At 44.2% G+C, this 24741-nt stretch overlaps 1 protein-coding gene and 1 long non-coding RNA gene across 3 annotated transcripts in view; one reads left to right on the top strand and one right to left on the bottom strand.

Moving 5' to 3' along the window:
* The window catches only part of LOC143810061 (guanylate cyclase soluble subunit beta-2-like), an 83867-nt gene that overhangs the window by 14830 nt on the left and 44296 nt on the right, over positions 1–24741 (top strand). The window contains exon 3 of the mRNA XM_077292953.1: positions 11763–11857. Coding sequence (XP_077149068.1) covers positions 11763–11857 — 95 coding nt within the window. The remainder of the gene's footprint in view (positions 1–11762; positions 11858–24741) is intronic.
* LOC143810060 (uncharacterized) lies at positions 17112–18808 on the bottom strand. 2 transcript variants are annotated; one of them, XR_013222632.1, is made up of 3 exons: positions 18596–18808; positions 17624–17676; positions 17112–17472 (listed from the first exon to the last, which is right to left on the bottom strand). It is a non-coding gene; the product is annotated as an uncharacterized LOC143810060 (long non-coding RNA). The 2 variants fall into 2 exon arrangements; XR_013222633.1 differs by lacking the exon at positions 18596–18808 and adding an exon at positions 18191–18342.

Genomic DNA, 24741 nt, shown 5'->3' with positions numbered 1-24741 from the left:
TGACGAGTTGTCTCATTTTCGGTTTGACAGGTTTCAGAGTCTGGTGCCTTGGGCAGACGAAGCAGAAGCAGAGTGTCTCATCCAGTCAGATGTGGAGCTTGATAACTTGATGTGGTTTTCAGCTTAATCAGGCAATCGATGGCTGAGGCTTCTTGTTGCCGATATATGAAGGTTTTGGATGAATAGGAGGATTTAGCCATTGAAACTAGTGTGGGCTCTTCTTATAAGGATAGGTTGTTTCTGAAACTGTCTTTGGAGGGTCAAGACTTTGGGTTGGCAGGTCAGTGTAAGCTGTGGCACAGAAGGTGGCGGTGTTAACCTTTTTGTTTAAGTTACAATTGTCTTTGGGATGTGCCCAAGAATTTTTTGGTTAATCATATGTCACAGGGTTTTCACAGGGGTTCTTATAGTCGGGATAAGAGGAGGCCAGTTTCCTTCAAATTGTTGGGGAGGATGCTATGCTGTTTAAGGTCAATCTGTTTTTTAAACTATGAGCTCTTGTTTTCAGCTGCTTTAATTTTGGCTTTTTACACCGCTTTTTGTATTAATGAATTTGTCTGTCCTTCAAGGCAGGCAGAAGGAGGCTTGTTGTTGAACAATGTGCGTTGATGGAGGACAAATTTAACTGTTTTTTGCGGCATTCAAAAACGGATCAAATTGGTCAGGGTAAATTGGCCATTTTATATGTGGTTCTAGAGCATGATGCCTGCCCTATTACGGTGATACATGTTTTATGGATGTTAGGAGTGGTTATACAGGTTCATAATTGCAGCACCAGGATGGTTCTCCACTTTCCATATATTACTTTATTGCAGTACTGAACTAATGTTTGTTGTATTTTGATGAGAAGCTGTATGAGTATGGGTCGCACTTTTTTCTGAGGCGACTGAGGCATCTTCCTGGGGTTTGGATGATTACTTGTCCGCAATATTGGGCATTGGGAATCTTCGCGTTTTCGTTCATATGTTCACCTTCATTTGGTTTTTGTTTAGGTGGCTGTTTGGATTTGCGATATTTTGGGGGTACATATGGGGCAGTATGCATACTAAAGTTATATTGGTTATTTATTTACTATATATGCATGCTTAGTATGGATCCTTGGCCACTCATGTGTTCTGAGGGGTGTTGCACGCTGAGATGCATACTGACAGGGTCGGCTGTTACCAGAATTCTCATATTATTGCAGAGTGGACCGACCACCGAATGTGCTTGTCTTACATAATAAATACATCCCACTGTGGACACATTAACCTTCTTAATCATGCTCAAACTAGCGTGTCAGAGCCCAAGATAGAGAGTCCACATCACTAAAATAGGACACTCCACATAGCAATACGTCTAACCAGAAAAAAATGGAGTACACATCCAAATTGGTTGAAAAAGGATAAATATCAATTTATTACAAAAATGAATCAAACAATTAAATTACATAAATAATACATCAAAGACACATGTCATGCTTGGCGAGGAAAAGCAAGATGGACACAAACCATGTGGCTGCCTACCACTGCAAAATATACCAAGGAAAGTGCTAAGTGCTATATACGTAAACAGGACAAGGGAACACCATGAGGCTTCTTTAATTGTTTGATTCATTTTTGTAATAAATTGATATTTATCCTTTTTCAACCAATTTGGATGTGTACTCCATTTTTTTCTGGTTAGACGTGCTTGTCTTACATGTGGGAGTTAATAACACTGGCGTTAGGTCTTCCCGGGAGTTAATTTGTGATATGAAATTCGATTTATTAAGGTTGTAGTCTACTTATCCGGGATTATTATCATCTGTCAGATATTGTGGTGCGGATGACATGGAGATACATGAGATCGTTTGACATATGAACAAAAGATGAATGGCGGGATGGTGGTGTGTCAGAGGGCAGTGATTTTCAACCTTTTTTGAGCCGCGGCACACTTTTTATACTTAAAAAATCCCGGGGCACACCACCAACCAAAATGGCACAAAATGACACTAAAACAGTACATATTCTACATATAGTTAATAATATAGATTCTAAATGTATTTATACTCACTCAGTGTGAAACCTGGGCCTAAGTGCAACCCTAGCCCTAAGTGCAACCCTAGCCCTAAGTGCAACCCTAGCGCTAAGTGCAACCCTAGCCCTAAGTGCAACCCTAAGTGCAACCCTAGCCGTAAGTGCAACCCTAACCCTAAGTGCAACCCTAAGTGCAACCCTAACCCTAAGTGCAACCCTAACCCTACCCCTAACCCTAACCCTACCCCTAACCCTAACCCTAATGGAAAAACAAAAATAATTATATTTTCTGTATTTTATTATTGTCCCTACCTATGGGGGTGATAAAGGGGGGGTTTATTTACAATTTTTTTTATTTTGATCGCTGTGATAGAACTTATCACAGCGACCAAAATGTACAGGAATGAATCTGCCGGCCGGCAGATTCGGCGGTCGCACTGCGCATGCGCCCGCCATTTTCCAAGATGGCGGCGCCCATGGAGAAGACGGCCGGACACCGGGAGGGACATTGGAGCTAGGTAAGTATGGGGGGGTGGGATCGGAACACGGGGGGGGGGATCGGAGGGCCGGGGAAGCGGACAGGAGGACCGGGGGAGCGGACAGGAGGGAGGAGGGGAGTGGACCGGAGATCGGGGCAGAAAGGACGACTGGGTAGGCGATCGGTGGCGGTGGGGGGGGGCAGATCGGGGTCTCCAGCCATGGCAGATGCTATTGCAGCATCGGCCATGGCTGGATTGTAATATTTCACCATTTTCATAGGTGAAATATTACAAATTGCTCTGATTGGCTGTTTCACTTTCAACAGCCAATCAGAGCGATCGTAGCCACGGGGGGTGAAGCCACCCCCCCTGGGCTGAAGTACCACTCCCCCTGTCCCTGCAGATCGGGTGAAATTGGAGTTAACCCTTTCACCCGATCTGCAGGGACGCGATCTTTCCATGACGCCACATAGGCGTCATGGGTCGGATTGGCACCGACTTTCATGACGCCTACGTGGCGTCATGGGTCGGGAAGGGGTTAATGATTATACACAGCATTATTGGCGGGCATTACCTTGGCGGCGGGCAAATGCGAGAGTCTCTCCGCTCTCAGGATGATGCGCCGGCCTCGGTGACGTCATTAAGTCACGCGAGCGTTCAATGCTCGTTCATGTGTTATTCCGTGACTGCGCATCACTGTGCATCGCTGCGCATTGCCGGGGAACAAAACAAAGGGGGCACCATAGTTTGGGGAACTTTCCCCGCGGCACACCCGACCATGTGTCGCGGCACACTAGTGTGCCGCGGAACACTGGTTGAAAATCACTGTCACAGGGTATTGGAGATGTCTTTGAGGTATTATTTACAGTTTGATGGTCTTCATCTCAACACCATTGGTACTGACTTGTGGATGCTGGGTTGGATGGATGGTATTGAACAAGCCTTGGAGGTATGGCAGGTCCAGGCCATATAAGGTGTCATGCGGTCAGGTCTGTGGCAGAGGGATAGGTCTGGTTTAGAGGCTGGTTAATTGCTCATGTACTTCATTGTGAAAGCATTATTTGGGAATAGTGGGTTTTTTTGCCAGCCCAATGTAATTAGTGGGTCTAGGTCCTGAAAGGTTAGGGGTATTAATTATGGGATATTAACACCTCTCTCCGTGGGCTGGTGTGGTGCTGCCAGGGAGATTCATAAGGTGTGTGGTTTGCCTCTGGACTAGACCTATTAGCTGTTTATAGCTGACATACAGAAAAATTAAAATCCATAAGACATTTCCAGAGAGCAGACATATTACCCTCATATTGAACATATGGGTGTCACGGGGGTACTGGGTAGACTACAGCTGATTACCCGGGCCCCTGCAATATCCCTCAAACTAGGGAAACCCTGTCTGTCCCTCTCCCAGAGTTTACACTGAAGGTGTGCATGTCTGGGCCGCCAGGCCTGACCCTGAGTCCTGTTTCAGTACTAAGCTGAAACATCCACCCGCCACCCAGTGATAAGACCTCTCACCAACCCCTACAGAAAGCACAGACAGGGAAAACTAAAAAAACGTACCACGCCGCAGACACACAGGAAAACACTATAATGTGCACAGGGCAAAACAATACAAATATAGGAAGGAGAAATATAACGAAGGATAATACACCACCAGATACGATATTTCCTCTCCTAGACCACCACTCCAGACCGAGATCACCAGGCACAAGACACAAGCTATAATCGGCGACGCCCAAAGCCCAGCAAAACTATTTAAAGGCAATGGGCGTGACTAAGCCTCCAACCCGAGTACCAGCCAGATTAACCCCGGACAATCTGGATCAATCTAGCCGGCGCCACTGAGCATATAGTGGACGAATGAGGAATTACCGCTGTCTGTCGGATGCCCTAGTGTGAACAGCATCCGACGTGACAGTACCCCGCCTTCTACGAGGGACCCCAGGGCCCTCACGACTTATAGGACCCGGCTTGTCCGGATGGCGGCGGTGAAACATACTGACCAGCCAGTCCGCATGTATATCCAAGGCTGGTACCCAAGACTTCTCCTCCGGCCCATAACCACGCCAGTGTACCAGGTACTGTAACGTGCGGCGCACCACTCGAGAGTCAACCACCTTGGAGACTTCAAACTCTAAACTGCCATCCACCAAGACTGGAGGAGGCATCGGCGCCACGTCCACAGAACCCACCACCTTTTTTAATAACGATCTGTGGAACACGTTGTGAATCTTATATACCGTAGGGAGCTCCAATCAGTAGGCAACCGGTTAATGATGGCGGCGACCCTAAACAGACCAATAAACCTAGGACCCAATTTAAGGGATGGTATTTTGAGTCTTATGGTTTTTGTGGACAACCACACCCAGTCACCCACACTGAGGTCCGGACCTGGCACATGTCTACTGTCAGCCACACGTTTGTACCTTGCACCCACGCTCAACAGGCGCTGTTTCACTTTCCTCCAGACGGAAGACAGTTGTGCTCCTAACAGGTCCTCCTCCTGGACGCTGGAAGAGCCCCCCTGACTAAAAGTACAAAATTGAGGATGGTGCCCTAAACACAAAAGAACGGAGACTCCCCAGAAGATTCCAGGCGGTGATTATTTATGGCAAACTCAGCCAAAGGAAGGAACGTCGACCACTCCTCCTGGTTGTCAGAAACAAAACAGCGTAAGTACCGCTCCAAATTTTGGTTCATACGCTCGGTCTTACCATTTGACTGAGGATGAAACGCCGAAGAATGCGACAACTTGATCCCCAGCCGTGAGCAAAATGCTTTCCAAAATTTTGCCACAAACTGAGTACCCCTATCAGACACGATGTCAGACGGGACCCCGTGAAGTCTGACCACCTCCTGCACAAATACCTGAGCCAGAGTCTTAGCGTTAGGCAACGAAGGCAAAGACACAAAGTGCGACATTTTTGAGAACCGATCAACAATCACCAAGATGACCGTGTTCCCAGCTGAGGAGGGCAAGTCCGTGATAAAATCCATGGAGATCTCCGTCCATGGCCTACTGGGTACCTCGAGAGGAAGTAGTATGCCAGCTGGATGGGAGCGGGGCGTCTTAGCCCTAGCGTACGTGGTGCATGCTGACACGTATGAGACCACGTCCTGTTGGATTTTGGGCCACCAAAACCGACGTGACACCAACTCCAAAGTACCCCTAACCCCTGGATGACCAGCCAGGACAGCATCATGATGCTCTGCCAATATCTTTAGGTGAAGATGGAGCGGTACAAATGATTTGTTAACGGGAAGTTCTGGTGGTACTTCCTCCTGAGCCTCGGCAATCTCAGCCACAACCTCTGTCGTGAGAGCCGAGACCACTACACCTTTTTGGAGGATGGGTACCGGTTCTTCCCGAGGTTCTCCCCCCAGAAAACACCTGGACAAAGCATCCGCCTTAGTGTTCTTAGACCCAGGTCGGTAAGTAACAAAAAAGTTGAACCGCGTGAAAAACAATGCCCAGCGAGCCTGCCTGGGGGACTGTTATGATCCGGTGACCTTGAAGCAACATGAGAGAGTTTCTCAGGAGTAGGTGGTACCTGTACTGACCGCAAACCTAAACTAACACCGCAACTAGAAGTAGCCGTGGGATGTACCTAACACGTCCTAGACACCTTGACACAGCCGGAGGACTAAATACCCCTAGAGATGGAAATGGGAATACTATCTTGCCTCAGAGCAGAACCCCAAAGGATAGGCAGCCCCTCACAAATATTGACTGTGAGTATAAGAGGAAAGACAAACGCAGGCAGATAATACAGGATTTAGCAAAAGAGGCACTTCTAGCTAAATAGAAAAGTATAGGACAGAATTCTAAGCAGTCAGTATTAAAATCCTAAAAATATCCACAGCAGATGATACAAATATTCTACATCTAACTAAAGACATAGAAAATATATCTGCATCTCCTGAGAATCCAGCATGACTGAAAAATCCAAACAAAGTCTAAGCTGGACAAAAAACACAACGAATTGCACTGAATTGCAAAAGCACACAGCATGTGTGCACAGAGACAAAAAAACAGACACTTATCTGAGATGAATTAGCAGCAGGGCAGGAGGATCCAGAGAGAGATGCAATCCCTCCAAGAACAATGGACAACTGGCCAGGAGTAATGGATCCTGCTCACCTAAATACCTAGTAGAACTGCAATAAGCAGAAACACCTGCCCGGATTACAACCCCAAGACAACTGCACTACCACCAACAACCACCGGAGGGAGCCCAAGAGCAGAATTCACAACAGGGGACAGACGCTTGGCTGACTCCAAATAAAGCAAATTCTTATGGTTGGTAATAACAGTAACCTGGTGAACCGACCCCTCCAAAAAGTGACGCCATTCTTCAAAAGCCAACTTGATAGCCAACAACTCCCTGTTGCCGATAGCGTACTTACGTTCGGCGGGCGACAGTTTCTTGGAGAAATAGGCGCATGGACGCAACTCGCTCAAGGATGAGCCTTGAGACAGCACCGCCCCCACTCCAACCTCAGACGCATCGACTTCCACGGTAAATGGTTTCGATACATCCGGTTGCACCAGAATGGGAGCTGAAGCAAAACTGTTCTTCAGAAACTCGAATGCGCGCACAGCAGGCTCAGACCAGGCGGAGAAATCGGTACCTTTTTTTGTCATGTCAGTGAGCGGTTTAGCAATGGTAGAAAAGTTTTTGATAAACTTTCTATAATAGTTAGAAAACCCAAGGAACCGCTGGAGCGCTTTTAGGTTATCAGGCCGTTCCCAATGCAGCACCGCTTGCACCTTAGCGGCGTCCATTTTAAACCCAGAAGCGGACACAATATAACCCAAGAAAGGCAACTCCTGAACCGAAAATACACATTTCTCCAATTTAGCATAGAGCTTATTCTCTCTGAGTAGCTGTAACACCTGCCTAACATGCTCTAAATGAGTATCACGGTCGCATGAATAGATGAGAATGTCATCAAGGTACACAATAATGAATTTTCTCAGGACATGAGAGAACACATCGTTTATAAAATGTTGAAATACGGCAGGCGCGTTTGTCAAACCAAATGGCATCACCAGATTTTCAAAATGACCCTCAGGAGTATTAAAAGCCGTTTTCCACTCATCCCCTTGACGGACTCTTATGAGGTTGTACGCCCCCCTGAGGTCAAGCTTAGAGAACCACCTAGCACCAGCCACCTGATTGAACAGATCGGGTATCAGCGGCATAGGGTATGGGACACGAACCGTAATCTGGTTTAACTCCCTGAAATCCAGACACGGGCGTAAACCGCCATCTTTCTTCTTAACGAAGAAGAACCCTGCTGCCACAGGCGAGGACGAAGGCCTGATGTGCCCTTTGCTCAGACTCTCAGCGATGTAGTCTTTTAAGGCTTGCCTCTCAGGACCAGAGATGTTAAACATCCTAGCTTTCGGCAATTTGGCCCCTGGTTTTAACCTAATAGTGCAGTCATAGGGACGATGTGGTGGCAATTCTGAACAACCCTTCTCAGAAAACACATCTGCGAAATCCAGCAGAGACTCAGGAATACTAGGAGTCACAGCAGACACACACATGGCCAGGCAATTCTCCTGGCAGAATCCGCTCCACTGGATGATGTCCTGGGTTTTCCAGTCAATCACCGGGTTGTGCATAGCCAAACATGGAAAACCAGGACCATTTGTGCAGGCAGATTACTGAGCACCCTACATGTAACTTGCTCCGAATGTAGGACCCCAATGTGGAGTTTAACCTCAGCCACAAACTCAGTAATCTCCCCCTGTGGGAGAGGAGCGGCATTGATGGTGACCACCCGGATAGGATGAGGCAGTTTTTCGATCCTGAAACTGGCTGTGCGCGCAAACTCCTCATCAATAAGATTAGTGGCAGAACCACTATCCACAAACACAGTGATTGGCAGCTCTCTGCCAGCGACCATAACTTTGGCAGGGAGCATGCATTGAGAAACCACAATGGAGGATATGCATAAGTTCAGATTGGCCTCCTCCACACCCTCTGAGCTTAGTAGTTTTTCCGCCGTTGCACTTTTCTTAGGTAGCAGAGGACAAGTATTAACATAATGACCAGTTTTACCACAGCAAAAACAAGCTCTCTGCTTCCTGAGCAAAGGGGACGATGCTTCACATGTGACACCCCTGCGATTTGCATAGGCTTCGTGGTCTTACCTGCAGCAACCTCATGTGTACCTACACTCTCTCCCATAGGCGGCGTCTCTTGCACCCCCTGACGCAGACGGCGATCAATGCGGATAACAAGACTCATAGCGGATTCTAGAGAAGCAGGAGTCTCGTACATCAGGAGGGCTTTTTTAACCCTTCCTGAAACCCCATGAACAAACTGACTCCGCAGCGGGGATCATTCAACTGTGTATCTACCGCCCAGCGGCGAAATTCAGAACAGTAATCCTCCGCCATACGCTCTCTCTGGCGGATAGCGCAAATTTTAGATTCTGCTAGACCCATTCTGTCAGGATCCTCAAAAATGAGTCCAAGAGCAGAAAAAAACCTCTCCACTGAGTTATATGCAGCAGAATCAGATGGTAAAGAAAACGCCCATGCTTGAGGATCCCCGTTCAGTAATGACAACACCAGGCCCACACGCTGAGCCTCATTACCTGAGGAGATCGGGCGCATACGAAAATATAGTTTGCAAGATTCACGAAAAGTAACAAATTTACTGCGTTCCCCAGCAAACCTTTCAGGTAATGGAAACTTTGGCTCAGCAACTCTGCCTGCAGATTCAGCTTGCACATTAGATACTACTAGACCCTGTTGCTGAACTGCCCCCTTCAGCTCAGTGACCTGCAGGGACAGCGCCTCCAACTGGCGGGTTATGGAAGTCATGGGATCCATGGAATACAAAAAATATGGCCGATTATAATGTCACGGGGGTACTGGGTAGACTACAGCTGATTACCCGGGCCCCTGCAATATCCCTCAAACTAGGGAAACCCTGTCTGTCTCTCTCCCAGAGTTTACACTGAAGGTGTGCATGTCTGGGCCGCCAGGCCTGACCCTGAGTCCTGTTTCAGTACTAAGCTGAAACCTCCACCCGCCACCCAGTGATAAGACCTCTCACCAACCCCTACAGAAAGCACAGACAGGGAAAACTAAAAAAACGCACCACGCCGCAGACACACATGAAAACACTATAATGTGCACAGGGCAAAACAATACAAATATAGGAAGGAGAAATATAACGAAGGATAATACACCACCAGATACGATATTTCCTCTCCTAGACCACCACTTCAGATCGAGATCACCAGGCACAAGACGCAAGCTATAATCGGCGACGCCCAAAGCCCAGCAAAACTATTTAAAGGCAATGGGCGTGACTAAGCCTCCAACCCGAGTACCAGCCAGATTAACCCCGGACAATCTGGATCAATCTAACCGGCGCCACTGAGCATATAGTGGACGAATGAGGAATTACCGCTGTCTGTCGGACACCCTAGTGTGAACAGCGTCCAACATGACAATGGGATTAATTATAGTTAAGGAAGAGGGAAATTAATTATGTGAGGAAGAACTAAAACTTCAACCTACAGTGAAACAGGGGTCTCCTGGAGAGAAGAGATATTGACTACAGGAGATTTGTTCTGCAAAAAAGACACCTTTTTCATTCATTTATGCAGGGAAGAGGCAATACACTTCCCAAGCATAAGCTTCCTCTGATTAAGGCACTGTCTTTGGAGCCAGTGGTTCAGTGATGAATATTGGAGTTTGCATTGAGCTGATATTTATAGGAGATATTTTTTCGGCGTATTGGTGAAGGGACGAACATAATGCATTCATTCACAGCACCATAAGGCCATTCTAACCCATTCAACTTAATAACAGTCTGATGGATGATGCTATCAAGGCCATGTTTCATCTCAATATAAAGGCAAAATCGCTATAAAAAATATGACGACAATATCTACTGCCTGGGAGCTCCAGGGGCTAACAAATCCTGTATTTTGGGGATCTCATAAAATTCTCAAGGACCTAGCACATCCCACAAACTGCTCCAACATGAGCTCACAATGGGCAGATATGTGGGCATAGCACTAATCAAATAAAAAGCAGAATGTGGGTATCTGTCATTGTCATTCTGGAAGACATAGTTTGCTGTGAATGATACATTTTCCTAATCGGAGGGTTTTCCTTCATAAAGATAAGAGCCATTCTACAACATCAGGGTAAGTAATTCTCTTTCGTTATTCCTATTTATTTTTTATAATTGTATATATTGTATTGTAAAATGGCCGCCGCGATCTCCATCTGCGCACGCGCGGCCACAGGAAAGATGGCCGCGCCCACCGGTAAATGGCTGAATAGCGCAGATCGCGCTGTTTTTCATCACCTGGGCAGTGGATTAGCCTTTTGGACATGCACACACCACTACGCCACCAACGTAATGATGAGCAGGATTCTGGGGGAGAAACAGCGCTGTCACCACGCCCATAGGACCAGACCAGCGTGAGTGACAGCAGAAAACGGCGACTTTACAAAGGTATTTCGGCAGCATAGGTGGGTAATAAAGGCACACAAAGACACTAATGTAACGCCCAGCTCTGCCCCTATTTAACGCTATTTTTAGCTCATCTTCAAAAAACGGGGTGACAGGTTCCCTTTAAATGGGGTTCTCCAGTGATTTGATATAATTGACACCTGGTACCATCACTGATCTTCTATAATTAGCTCGGCGGGGGCCGGATGTAAACCTGGAATGGCTTCTACATATTGATCAGAACCTTGCAGTTCAGCTCCATTCAATGTTTCCATCCCCAAAACTAATAACAGCCGATCAGTGAGGGTGCCGAGTGTTGCCAATATGACATGAGAAGAAAACCCCTTTCTTGATTCTTCTGTGTCTGATGTTAGGCACATTGGTGTCCTCATTCAAGAATTCCGGCTTATTAAAGTTCTGTGTATGTAACTGTAATATTAAATGTGATGGTGTAGTTCTAAGTAAATAATTGCATGTAAAAGGAAAATTATTTTACAATAATAAAAATAAGCAATGTACATTATAATCACATTTTTATGCTTGTGCAATATTACATTTCTTAATTTAGCATCGAGAACATTGTCTGTTGTGAGTCATTAGATTTATTCTTTTAATTTGGTGACAGAATCATGGAATTTGAATTTGTCTGAAAGCAATTACTTAGATTTATAGCCAATACTTTGAAGGCAAAATTTCTTGTCTACTTAGTAGGTGAACGGATGAAAACATTTTCCATCTTGTTTTTATGTAATTTATGTCAGATCATTGAGTGTTTTTAATCATATCACTTAAAACAGGGTGAAAACTGGAGTACAAGACACCTTCATGACGTACGAAGTTTACAAAGATGAAATTACACTGCAATTAGTGGAAAAGGCTTGTCAGATGTTGGGTAGGTGTGCATGAAAAATAGATATTTTCGCCATTTTATCAGACCGTTTTTGCAAGAATTCTATCATAAAACTGAAATATTTGCGCTACTCACATTTTCAGAAATGTGAGCGAAGCTTGGTCCGGAGGTGCATGGCCATGTACGGCTGGGATATTCGTTATTATTAAGGCCATAAGAGTAGCTAATATTATGACATAAATGTGCAATTATTGTAGTGGCACATTGCAGCAAAAAATATGCACCAAATTCAATAGATAATTAACTCTTAACAAACTTGGCACATCTTATTCCAGTGCACTCTTCATCAAGGCAAAATATCAGTCTTGATGAATTGATACCTTTGTGCTCTAAAAAATTAAATTGTTCTTATTGGTTGATGTTTTTCGAATTACCGTATATACTCGAGTATAAGCCGACCCGAGTATAAGCCGAGACCCCTAATTTTGCCACAAAAAACTGGGCAAACTTAATGACTTGAGTATAAGCCTAGGATGAGAAATGCAGCAGCTACTGGTACATTTCAAAAATTAAAATAAATACCAATAAAAGTAAAATTAATTGAGACATCAGTAGGTTAAATGTTTTTGAATATCCATATTGAATCAGGAGCCCCATAAGATGCTCTATACAAAATACACCCCATATAATGCTCCATAAAGTTCATATTGGGCCCCATAAGATGCTCCATACAAAAAAAATTTGCCCCATTTAATGCGCCATAAAAGTTGATGGCCCCATAAGACGCTCCATAGAATGATGTGCCGCATATGCTGCTCCATAAAGGTTGATGGCCCCATAAGATGCTCCATAGAATAATATACTGCATATGCTGCTCCATAAAGGTTGATGGCCCCATAAGATGCTCCATAGAATAATATGCTCCATATGCAGCTGCTGCGTTTAAAAAAAGAATGACATACTCACCTCTCGTCGCTGGGCACCAGGTGCTGGTGTCCTGAGCAGGCGGGAACACCGGCGCGCTATGGGGGCCAGGTGCCAGAGTCGCCGCTGGCTCAGGCCCCTGTCACTTGCGATATTCACCTGTCCCCATTCCACCACAGTGCGCCGCTGTGTCTTCCGGGTCTCTGCAGTGACTGTTCAGGCAGAGGGAGTTCACTAAACACGTCATCGCTCCCTCTGACCTGAATGTCACAGCCAGAGGACGCGGAAGACAGCCTGGCGGTGGAATGGGGACAGGTGAATATCGCATGGCTCAACCTTCCCCGTCATACTCACCCTGTCCTGGCGCGGTCCCTGCTTCTCCGATGGTCTCTGGCGTGCGTCGGCAGCTTGTTCCTGTGTTCAGCGGTCACATGGTACCGCTCATTAAAGTAAAGAATATATGCTCCACGCCTATGGGAGTGGAGGCGCATCCATATTCATTACTTTAATGAGTGGCACCACATGACCGCTGAACACAGGAAGAGCTGCCAGCGCGGAGACCATCTGAGAAGCAGGGACGTGCAGAGACCGTGTTGGGAGGAGTTGAGTATGATGTGACAGCCGCCACTCCTGACGCTCCCCCTTCCCCGCTGACCCCCAGGGACAATGACTCGAGTATAAGCCGAAAAAGGCACTTTCAGCCTAAAAAAATGGGCTGAAAATCTCGGCTTATACTCGAGTATATATGGTATGTAATTTACTAATACATTTATGAAATTCAAAAAACATTACATACAGTTGCAGACAAAAATTAATTCATACCCAATGCAAATTAGGTCTATTAGTAAAATGTACACATTTTCTGCTCTTTGCAATGAATCAAACAAGAACAATTTATGTAGCGCAACACAAGTGGTTTCTAAAAATTCAGCACCAAATTACAATTTTACTGACTACTGCAGTTTCCTGAATATTCAATCCCTTAATGACAAGAGTTTTTAATAGAGATGAGTGAACTTGTTCAGAAAATGTTTGTCAATTTCAAATTCGGCACGAATGTAGCTAATTTGTATTCGAGTACGGCTTCCCGAACATTTTTCCTCAAAGTCGGCTAAATTCGGGCACAGTTCGGTAAATGATCGTGTTTCCTCTAATGCTTTTGTTAGGACTTTGGCTATGATAGTGGTGTTGTATGATAAGCCGGGGGGACGTGTGTTATGAGGGGAAAGGGTGTATAGGGCAGAGGAGCATGGACTGTAATTTATTTATTTTTTTAAATTAACTTAATGTGTATTGAGTCCAGCAGCCAATCAGGGCGCAGAAACCATCCACAACATCCAGACACAAGGGCTACTGTCATTGGTTGCCGAAGTCACATGCCCCTTTCCATATAAAAAGTGGACATGTTGTTTTGCTGGCATCATTTTGTCAGTGTAATAGCGCAGAGAGGCTGCTCCTGCTGCTGCAAGTTGTCATATAATTTGATAGGATCCTGTGTGAAATCTACTTTCCAGCATCTAACTAGTTTGTGCTAATAGTGTTGTGCAGGCAGGAGTCCACAATTCCTAATCAAAATCGTTTGCGCTAATATTAGGGTGCAAGCCCCAGGCCCCATTTCTTGATAAAAATTGTTTGGGCTAATACTGTTTTGCAGTCAGGATGTCACATTTCCTAACCAAAATCATTTGGGCTAATATTGGGGTTCACGCACAAGACCCCATTTCCTAATTAAAATCATTTGGGCTAATATTGTTGTGTAGGTACCAGACCACATATCCTAATTAAAATTGTTTGGGCTAATATTGTTGTGCAAGCACCAGGCAAAATTTCCTAATCCAAATTGTTTGGGCTAATATTGGGGTGCAGGCACCAGGTCCCATTTCATAAGCAAAATCATTTGGGGTAATATTGCTGTGCAGGCACCAGGTCCCATTTTCTATTAAAAATTGTTTGGGCTAATATTGAGATGAAGGCAGGAGTCCCCATTCCCTTGTCAAAATAATTTGGGCTAATATTGTCGTGCAAGCAAACTATCTCAGCAAATAAATACTGATTGCTAATTTAGTTACAGGTGACTTACAGGTCTGGGCATAGAGTTGTCAAACAGCTGGTTAAAAGAGGGAAAGGGTACATCTAAGACAAGTGGGAAAAATCGAGGTCATGGTGGAAGGGGGAATAGGCTTGGTGTTCAGTGTGTACATGGGTTAGCTGGCAATGTTGCTGAAAACTTTACTGAGCAAACACCATTTCGTCCTATCCAAAGACAACTGACAACATCTGTTACTGAATGGACTACTCGACTCCCTTTCTTTGGCAGCCGAACAGCGGTACGCCTTGTAGATGAGGGCTAGAAAAAGCATGTACTCCAGTGGATGGCAAGCACTGCATCAAGTGGCTTTTCCTTATCTTCCTCATCTTAACATCACGCACAGTACAATCCTAAGAGGTGGCACCCCAATTACCCTGGTTTACCCATGCATCACAACTCTCCAAATGGTTAACTGACTGTGGTTAACTACAGATGAGCGACTCTGCAAAGCTGTTCACACATTCTATTCCATGGGCATCAGAGGTCTGCTCCAAAGATTCACAGGAGAGAGAAGAAAAGCATCTGAACTGAAACCCCACATTTTCTCCGGTTGGATCCGGGGACCGGACAAAATAGGATCCGAGCAGAATCCAGACCCTTGTTACCAGACGTTAACCGTTGGGGGTGGAGGTGATGCTGATGAGACTCAGATACCTGAGGCACACAAGGACTGTACTCTGCTGTCAGGGCAGGAAGAAGAGGAGGGTGATTCTCTGGGTGTGGAGTGGGAGAACAGAGAGGATGACGATGAGGTTGTAGATCCCACTTGGTGCAAACTCGGAGCCACACAGTTGAGTAGCTCAGTACAGGAGGTGGAGGAGAAGGGTCTACAGTTCGCAGGAGCAGCAAGGGTTGCCTAGTCTGGGCCTTTTTTGAGACTGCAAAGCTGATGGCCGTCACTCAGTAACAGTTGCCCAGTCATCACTCATTCCTTGAAAAAAATCTATGTCTGCCAGGGTGTATTTCACCACTGACACCTGGACGATTAAACCAGGCCAGTGGTGTTACATCCCGCTGACTGGGTACTGAGTGACTCTGGTGGTTATGGGGGCAGGTGGGCAAGGGGCTGCACCACAAGTGTTGGAATCCCCAAGGTTTGTGCAACAAATCTCTGTATCTAAGACTTCCTCCACTGCTTCTGCCTCCATCTCCTCTAGGGCCTCCACCTGCACCCTGAACCTCTCCATTAATGAGACATGAATTCCATCAGTGCAGAGAGAATTCCCCCCAGGGCTGACCACAATCAGGCAGTGTTTAAATTAATATCCCTTGGAGATGGCAGTCACGCAGTTTAAGAGCTGTGGACAGGTATATAGGCTGAGTTTGAGCAATGGCTGTCTCCACTGGACCTGGAGCCAGGGAAGGCCATGCGCAATGACGATGCAAACCTGGTGGTAGGCCTACGGCGTGGCAACCTCGTACAGGTGCCTTGCATGGCTTACATCTTCAACCTGGTGGTACAGAAATTTATTTGCCTTTATCCCGGCCTGGATGCGCTGCTGCAGAAAACATGCTTGCTGTGTTCTCAGTTCTGCCGTTTGCACTCCACAGCTCATTGACTTCTTTGGCTACAGAGGTCTTTTGGCCTACTGGTTAACCATTTGATATGCGATGTGCTGACACTGTGGAATTCCACTGTCCGCATGTTGCAGTGACTGTGGCAGCAGCAACACATCTTGGTACAATATGTCCTTTTGTATAGCCTGAACCAACGGAATATGGATGTTGCAAATCACACTTACAAAGTGGTCACAGATGAAGGACCTCTACACATCTTCTCTTTCGAAATGGCTACTAAGATGGTCATCAGCATCACTATTCCAGTGAGCTGCATGATGGAGCACACTTTGAATAGTGTGCGGGAGGAGGTGTTGGTCCCAGAGAAAGAGGTGGAAGCAGAGGAGGATGTGGAAGGATAGCAGTATCTCTAAGTTCTGGACTGTCGTTGCATAGACATGTGCTATGGGAGGGTGGATTACAGCAATTATGGAGGGCTTAGTGAAGGTGCAGGAGCTATGATGGAACAAATCGAGGAGGATGAGGTGATGAGCACGCAACAGTCAAGAGATGAAGAGGATAATGATCCCATCTCTGTTGTCCGTTGTTGGAGGGGACAGAGGAAGCAAGCTTGAGAGTTACTCTGCCACCAACACAACATGGACTTGGACTTCATAGAAGCGTCTGACACATGAGCGCCTTCTTGCTATCCTATCTGTAACATGATACCCACATTGTTAGGATGACAAATAGTGCTGACTACTGGATTGCTACTTTGTTAGCAAATATAATAATTCTTGGCACTCAGGAGAAATTTGTAGAATGATTCAAAAAGTAGATTTTTATTCTAGTGCATCCAGCTCAACATATAAACGTTTTCGGTCTCGACAACTGAGACCTTCATCAGATATGGTTGTCAAATGCTGTAATGTATATACAAAAGAGATGAGAGAAATATTTTTTAAAATAAAGAAAATACTGTTTGCACAATTATACAAAAACAAAATGATGAATAATATGATCCATATTATACTAAACAAAATGACGGTCTGCATACAAATATCGATAGTAGCATGCAGCGCAGAAGGCAGAAAAAGGTGGATCCGGCCTGAATCAGCGTGCGTTGTGAGTCCTGTTCAACAGAGTGCTGGAGAGTGTACACATGTTAAGGATATACTAGGTAGGAGAGAAAATAAACATGGGTAACATGGAACAGGTAGCATAAGTAGACATCGGGATGTGATCTGGTGATGGATATGATAAGATATAAAGCACACACTGTCCTAGGTAAAGGATACGGGAAGTGGACCAACCTCCACTAGTAGGTGTAGGGCTACGCACAGTGAGCTATCTGTAAACATGAAAGAAATTATACGCATCAGAGTGTACATGGTAGACAAGACAAGAAGGACAAACCATGAGGATGGCACAGTGACGGAACACGAGATAACCTGTGGAATGCATGCCATAATGACTAACGGGGTGACCACCCTAAAACCAGATTGCTGCTGAGTGATAAACGGGCACCCATGGTCCAGGGAAGTTTACCTGGAGGACACTGGTAGTGTGTATGAGTCATACACTGTGTGTGTAGCCGAGGAGCGGGAGAGCAATGCGTCTGTGAATGCAAAGATATGGGACCGTGTGAGGCAGCTTTAAGGGTACCACAGGAGGCTATCATGGGCCTGGAAGTCAGTCATACCTGAAAGCACTGGACGGCAGTATAGGCGCTTGTGGTAATGCGAGATACTCGCAAAGTGAGGAGCGCTGTGGACAGAAGTTATGAGCAGGGGGGTTAAATAGGACTAAAGCCAACGTGGATAAAGGCCAAGCCAGCGGGGAGCTGGAACCGGTTATGGTATTACCTGGATGTTGCCGCTGTCAGGGGTGGAGAGGACGCTGCGCTGCTGTGCAGGAGGGAGCTCCCGGGGCTGCTAGGGGAAGCGCAGCACTTCCGGGTATAAGAGCACACAGGGAAGAGTCACCTGACGTGTGACGTCATCAGGTCATGTGATCGGAGAGGCCGGCTTATGCGCAGAGGAGCTGAGGGGCTAACAGGGAATCAGCACAGGGAACAGACAGCGCTTGTATGGCAAGCTCAAGGGGACACAGTGAATGAATGTAACGCTGCATTGCAGCATATAGAGAAGGCTAAATGATGGGAACAGTAGTGTGAACTAGACTATCAAAAGGCTATCTGGTATGGGTCACCCCGATTATATAGAGACATGATTAACCCTCTATATAAAGGCATACAGTGCATACTATACCGTGTGCAGTGTTACGTGCGAGAGGTGCGTTTAACGGTTCTGTGGAGAGAAACAAAAAAGGAGCACAAGTTAAAGACATCCATACTAGCTACAATGTTACATTATACAAAACAGTGTTAAAATACATATGAAATAAATGATAACATATGTGTACGATATTACAAAAATGCCGAGACGTCGTAGTCTCTATTGAGTCCCTTTGGTTCTAAGGTCTGCAGGGAGTAAATCCAGTAAGCCTCCCTTTTGAGAGTCTACTTATGCTACCTGTTCCATGTTACCCATGTTTATTTTCTCTCCTACCTAGTATATCCTTAACATGTGTACACTCTCCAGCACTCTGTTGAACAGGACTCACAACGCACGCTGATTCAGGCCGGATCCACCTTTTTCTGCCTTCTGCGCTGCATGCTACTATCGATATTTGTATGCAGACCGTCATTTTGTTTAGTATAATATGGATCATATTATTCATCATTTTGTTTTTGTATAATTGTGCAAACAGTATTTTCTTTATTTTAAAAAATATTTCTCTCATCTCTTTTGTATATACATTACAGCATTTGACAACCATATCTGATGAAGGTCTCAGTTGTCGAGACCGAAAACGTTTATATGTTGAGCTGGATGCACTAGAATAAAAATCTACTTTTTGAATCATTCTACAAATTTCTCCTGAGTGCCAAGAATTATTATATTTGCTACTACGGGTTGGATCCCCTACTTGAGCACCTCCCAAGAATCCCTGAGTGCCGTGGCCAATACTTTCTATATGCTACTTTGTTAGATTCACGGTACAAGAGTAAATTTTGCCAGATGCTTCCTGCTTCCCCCTGAAAGGCACGCACGCATGCTGGAGTATTGAAACACACTTGTAGACAATCTCAAGAATGGTTTTCCCCAAGACAGCAGTTTGACAGAGAGTGTGCATCGCAATTACAGACTTTCAACCCAGAGAATGTTGAGTTGTCAATGCAAAATCATTAGCAGTAGCAGTGTAAGTGGCATTAGCAATTTCTGTGAGTCGTTTTAGACCAGCCAGTGCACCAGAAGAACAGAGTACAAGTCTGGCACGTTGTGAACAACTTAAGAGGATGGTGCAGGCGTATCTCGAGCTCAATAGCAATGCCATCGGGGGGAGTTTGAACCCTTTTGCTCTTCAAAAATGAAATTGTGGCCTGAGCTTGTCTGTAACGCCTTGGAGGTTTTGTTATGCCCAGTAGTCCGCGTTCTCTCAGAACGTGTCTTCAGCGCTGCTAGTGGTGTCCTGACGGATAAGCGCATCTGGCTGTCCTTGGAAAATATTGACTGCCTAACTTTCATCAATATGAACAAGTCATGGATCCCCAATTACTTTTGCACCCCAGTCACAGACTGGGCAGACTAGGCGATGGTGTAGTTTTTAGTGTGCTGCATTGATCTCACGTAATTGCAGTCTGTGCCACCTTTGTGGTGGCTTCTGTGACCGCTGTTGCTACTGCTGCTGATATTACAAATAATTTTTTGAAATGTGGAGACTCCAAGTTGGGTCTCCATCTGGTGGATTGCCTGTAGTGGAAGGGATCTGAGAGAGGCCCATTATACTACTTCTACTCTGGGGAAATTGATGACACTTTACTGGTGTGTGCCAATATTTTTTTTAAATGTGGACACTCCAAGTCGGGTCTCCATCTGGTGGGTTGTCTGTAATGGAGGGGTCTGAGAGGCCCATTATATTATTTATACTCTGGGGTAATTGATGCCACTTTAGTAGAGTGTGGCATTAATTTTTTGAAATGTTTAGACTCCAAGTTCTGTCTCCTTCATGTGTGTGGCCTGTAGCAGTAGGGCTCCCAGACAGGCAGACCTACATTTACTTTCAGTCAAACTACCTGTGTTACTATCCTTAAATGTTTCTAACAATAGTAGTCTATGTAGCTGATATTTGTGCCATCTGAGTGTGACTGAGCAGAAAAGCAGTTTGAACTGTTGCAGGGCTCCCAGCACAGCAGGTTTACACCGGTCCCTCACCCACCTCGTCTTACTTTACACTTAAATTCAAAGCTGTAAATGCTGGCCCAGAGCCTGATACCGCATGCATGACCCATTGCTGTCATTGTCTGCTGCTGTGCCACTATCAAATTTCTACTGTGGGTCAATTGATGCCTCTTTTCTTGTTGTCTGCCTCTAATTTTGGGAAATGTTTGGACTCCTATTTGGGTCTCCTTCTTGTGTGTTTCCTGAATTTGGAAGGCCTCTCGGAGCACCAGGCCTACACCTGTCACTCTTCCACTTATTACTGATCAATGTTTCAGCTATAAATGCTGGTCCAATCCCTGTCTCAGGCCCTGTCCCATGCATCTATGCTGCGCAATCATACTATTTGTACTCTGGGTCAATTGATGCCACTTTTCCTGCTGTCTGCCTCTAATTTGAACTCTTTGTGAAGCTTTTTGGCGTCTTTTAAGGTGTTGTCTATGCGTTTACTTTATCCTCCCATTGAATTCATTGGGGTTCGGGTATGTTCGGTGAACCGTTCAGCGAACATGTTCTGTGAACATCGGGATGTTTGCCGAACCGAACCTTGAAAGGTTCTCTCATCTCTAGTCTTTAACACTAAGTTGAGCTCTTCTGTCTGTTCTAATCTGCTGCAAAAGTGATGCATTGCCAAACATCAGTTTCAGGCAGGATTTCTGAGTAATCTTAGTCCATTCCTCTTGGGCAATGACCTCCAGTTCACTAATATTCTTGGGTTTGTGTGGTACCACTCAAGAATAATCCAGTACTTCTAAAAATAAGGCTTGGTGGATTTTGCAATATGTTTATATCACTGTCCTTTTCGAAGGTCCAGTGACGCTCAAAAAAAATTAAAAAAACAAAGTGAATGTGGTATATAGATAGATATACATTTTTGTTTGCAATGACATCACTTTTTCACTGAGTTCTCCATTTTTTATGACACATTAGCACTGAGAAGTTTATGGCAGATTACTGTGTATTTTGTGCATAACACTTTTAATAATAATTCTTTATTTATTCCTAATTTTTTATAAATTTTAATATATTCTTTTGTCACTCCATCACCATTTCCTTACGTATTTTTTTCGTTGTGAAACGCAGGTTGTCCCGATTACATCTATAACTTCACTATTTTCGGCCATTTATTTTCATGTGGATGTGCGGCCTTACTTTTAATCAACTGTCTTTATATACATTGTTTTCTTGTAATCCCATTATTATCTCTCTGATTTTTTAATAATGAATTAATAAAATGTTACATCTTTATTATACTACCTCTTGGACCTGTTTTTGTTTTCTTGTTTTTCCTTGCAAGGTAATGATCTCTTATACCATTTTGTACCACCTTTTTGACAACCTAAGAATATGAGTGACCTGGAGACCATCGTTGGCTATTAGGAATAGGCTAAGATTCCTCAGGAACACTGCTAGAAGCTGGTGTCTGGCTATGCACCAAGTTTACAGCAGGTCAGAACAGACAAAGGTGCTCTACTGGGTATTAAAGACGTTTGTCATGAAGGGGTTGAATACTTCTGTAACAGTATGTGGTGCAGAATTTTCTGCACTAAATCTGCATCTCCTGGCAGAAAACGCAGGTGCAGATTTGATGCAGTTTCTGTGTAGTTTCTGTGCAGTTTTTGTGCAGATTTTACCAGTGCAGATTTTACCAGTGCAGATGTTTATCATGGAGGGGTGCAGAAATGCTGCAGAACTGCACAAAAGAAGCGACATGCACTTCTTTGAAATCTGCAGCGTTTCTGCACAGATTTTTCTGCACCATGTGCACAGCTTTTCTTTTTCACATTGATTTACATTGTACTGTAAATCGCAGTGCAGTTCTGCACCAATTCTGCACTAAATCTGCATCGTGTGCACATACCCTGGCTATGTGCACACGTTGCGGATTAGGCTTAGGAATTTCTGGTGCGGATTCTGTCTCTCCTGGCAGAAAACGCACCTGCGTTTTTTTGTGCGGTTCCGCAGCGTTTTTTTGTGCGTTTTTGCTGCGGTTTTCTTGCGGATTTGCTGCAGTTTTTACCCCTGCGGTTTTCTATAATGGAGTGGGTACAAAAACGCTACAGATTCACAAAAAAGAAGTGACATGCTACTTCTTTTAAACTGCAGCGTTTCCACAGCGGATTTTCCGCAAAGTGTGCACAGCATTTTTTTTTTCTCATTGATTTACATTGTACTGTAAATCAATTGCGGTTCTGCAGCGTTTCTGCACCTCAAAAAACGCTGTGGATCTGCAGCAAATCCGCAACGTGTGTACATACCCTCAAAGTGGTATTTTATAATAAATTTTTAGAAATCACCTATTATATTAGATGTGCTGAGATATTTACTTTGTTCCTTTGTTTAACTGGTTTATTGCAAACGGAAGAACGTTTTTAAAGTTTGGTAATAAACCAAGTTTGCAATGAGGTTTTGTATAATTTAATTGAAACTGTATACAGAATGACCATGCATATATGCGTGCATATTGTATATTGGATGCCTAGGTATACACATGCAGTATTTGAATCATCTGTTATTGATGGAGACAAGGCAAAGAGGAAGACCAGCAACCCAATGGCTTGATGCTATCATGATAACGACAGAGAAGACCCTAGTGGACCTCTCTGTGTTTGCACAAGATATATCTTCCTACAGATCTTTCATTCATCAAGTCGCCATAGCCCAAAATTGAGACTAAGGCCGTTAAAATGAATGAATAGGATTATTAGCAACCCTTAGGCCCTTTTTCGCAAACTCTGTTTTGTAGGTTTCAGGAAATGGCTGGTACCTAAACTACTCTACATCTAGACAAAAAGCAGAAAGCTTCTCCTATTGGTTTTACTTTAACTGAGACAATTCAAGTCTAAACCAAGGCACTTACAACTATCTATGTCTCCTACTCCTATCAACACCCTAGTGGTAACATGGAAAGAATCAGAATGTTTAACTGCCAGATTCCTGAAGCAGTATTAGCTTTATGGGATTGAAGAAAGCATTATAGATAAATTGTGTTGGCTTTCTGCCTTTCCCTCATTTATTTTTACATTTCTAGTGTTCCTTTAATGCAGAAGAAAAATATAATCAGTCAGGAAAATGTAATGTGACAGTCCCCATAGATACTAGAGCTATGACCGGATTTATAGCGACGTGTTACGTTTTACGAAACATTGATTATAGTGGAGGGGGAAGGGTGCAGGAAGAAGAGAATTGGAGTAAGCCACATTATAGGACACCTGCTTTAGTATAGAATTTCAATAACATTAGATAGTGATACATTAAGTAGAATACTATTTATAAGGCACATATGAGGCATAGATACAAAGCATGTGTTAAGTATCTTCCCTACATAACAAAACACTCCTGATAAGTGCTGATGATACAAACTTAGAAAAATTGACTCACAAATGTATCATTTAAAAATAATTAATATATTACATCATATTAAAAGGAACAAAGTTCATGTAATAGTGTTAAGGTCTCCTAAGCAGGATAGAAAAAATTGCAACATATCAATGAGAGAAGCATGATCCAAAACATTATTCCATGATAATTACTATCAAGAAGTATATATAGTAGAAAGTGTACTATAAAGTGTACGTGCAATTAGAGGGACATTACCCTAATGTAGTATGCCCGGAATGAAGTACTAATTATAGGAATACAACGCAATATGCTAATATACAATCATGGTACATGTAAAGGTCAATAAGTGCATATATATATATATATATATATATATATATATATATATATATATATATATATATACAACAGTGCTCTCTATCTGAACTGAAACGTGCGTCGGGGCAATGGCAATAATATGAGGGTATGAGGCACTTTTTACTCCCTCTAGTGGTGGCTGAAGACAGAAGGAACATTTGGGCAGATTTATGCTTCAGAATTCTGTCAAACTGCTAAAAATTGGCATAAATACCATATACCCGATTTCTTAGATAGTGCCTTACTAAATTCTTTTCAAAAGTGTCTAGAAAAGTGAGAATAGCTAAGTGGAGTTCTAAAATGTGGCCAAGTTTATTTTTATTAATAAGGTGCACCACAATTTGGAGGCAAAAACTTGTTTAAACTTTGCTTTATTTAGACAATATTATTACATTTGCTATGTTATTTTTCAAATTGTTTGTTTTCTATTTGGG

This window comes from Ranitomeya variabilis, chromosome 2, assembly GCF_051348905.1.
Source record: "Ranitomeya variabilis isolate aRanVar5 chromosome 2, aRanVar5.hap1, whole genome shotgun sequence".
NCBI classification, from domain to species: Eukaryota; Metazoa; Chordata; class Amphibia; order Anura; family Dendrobatidae; genus Ranitomeya; species Ranitomeya variabilis.
This window is presented reverse-complemented; position numbering and strand designations above follow the sequence as displayed.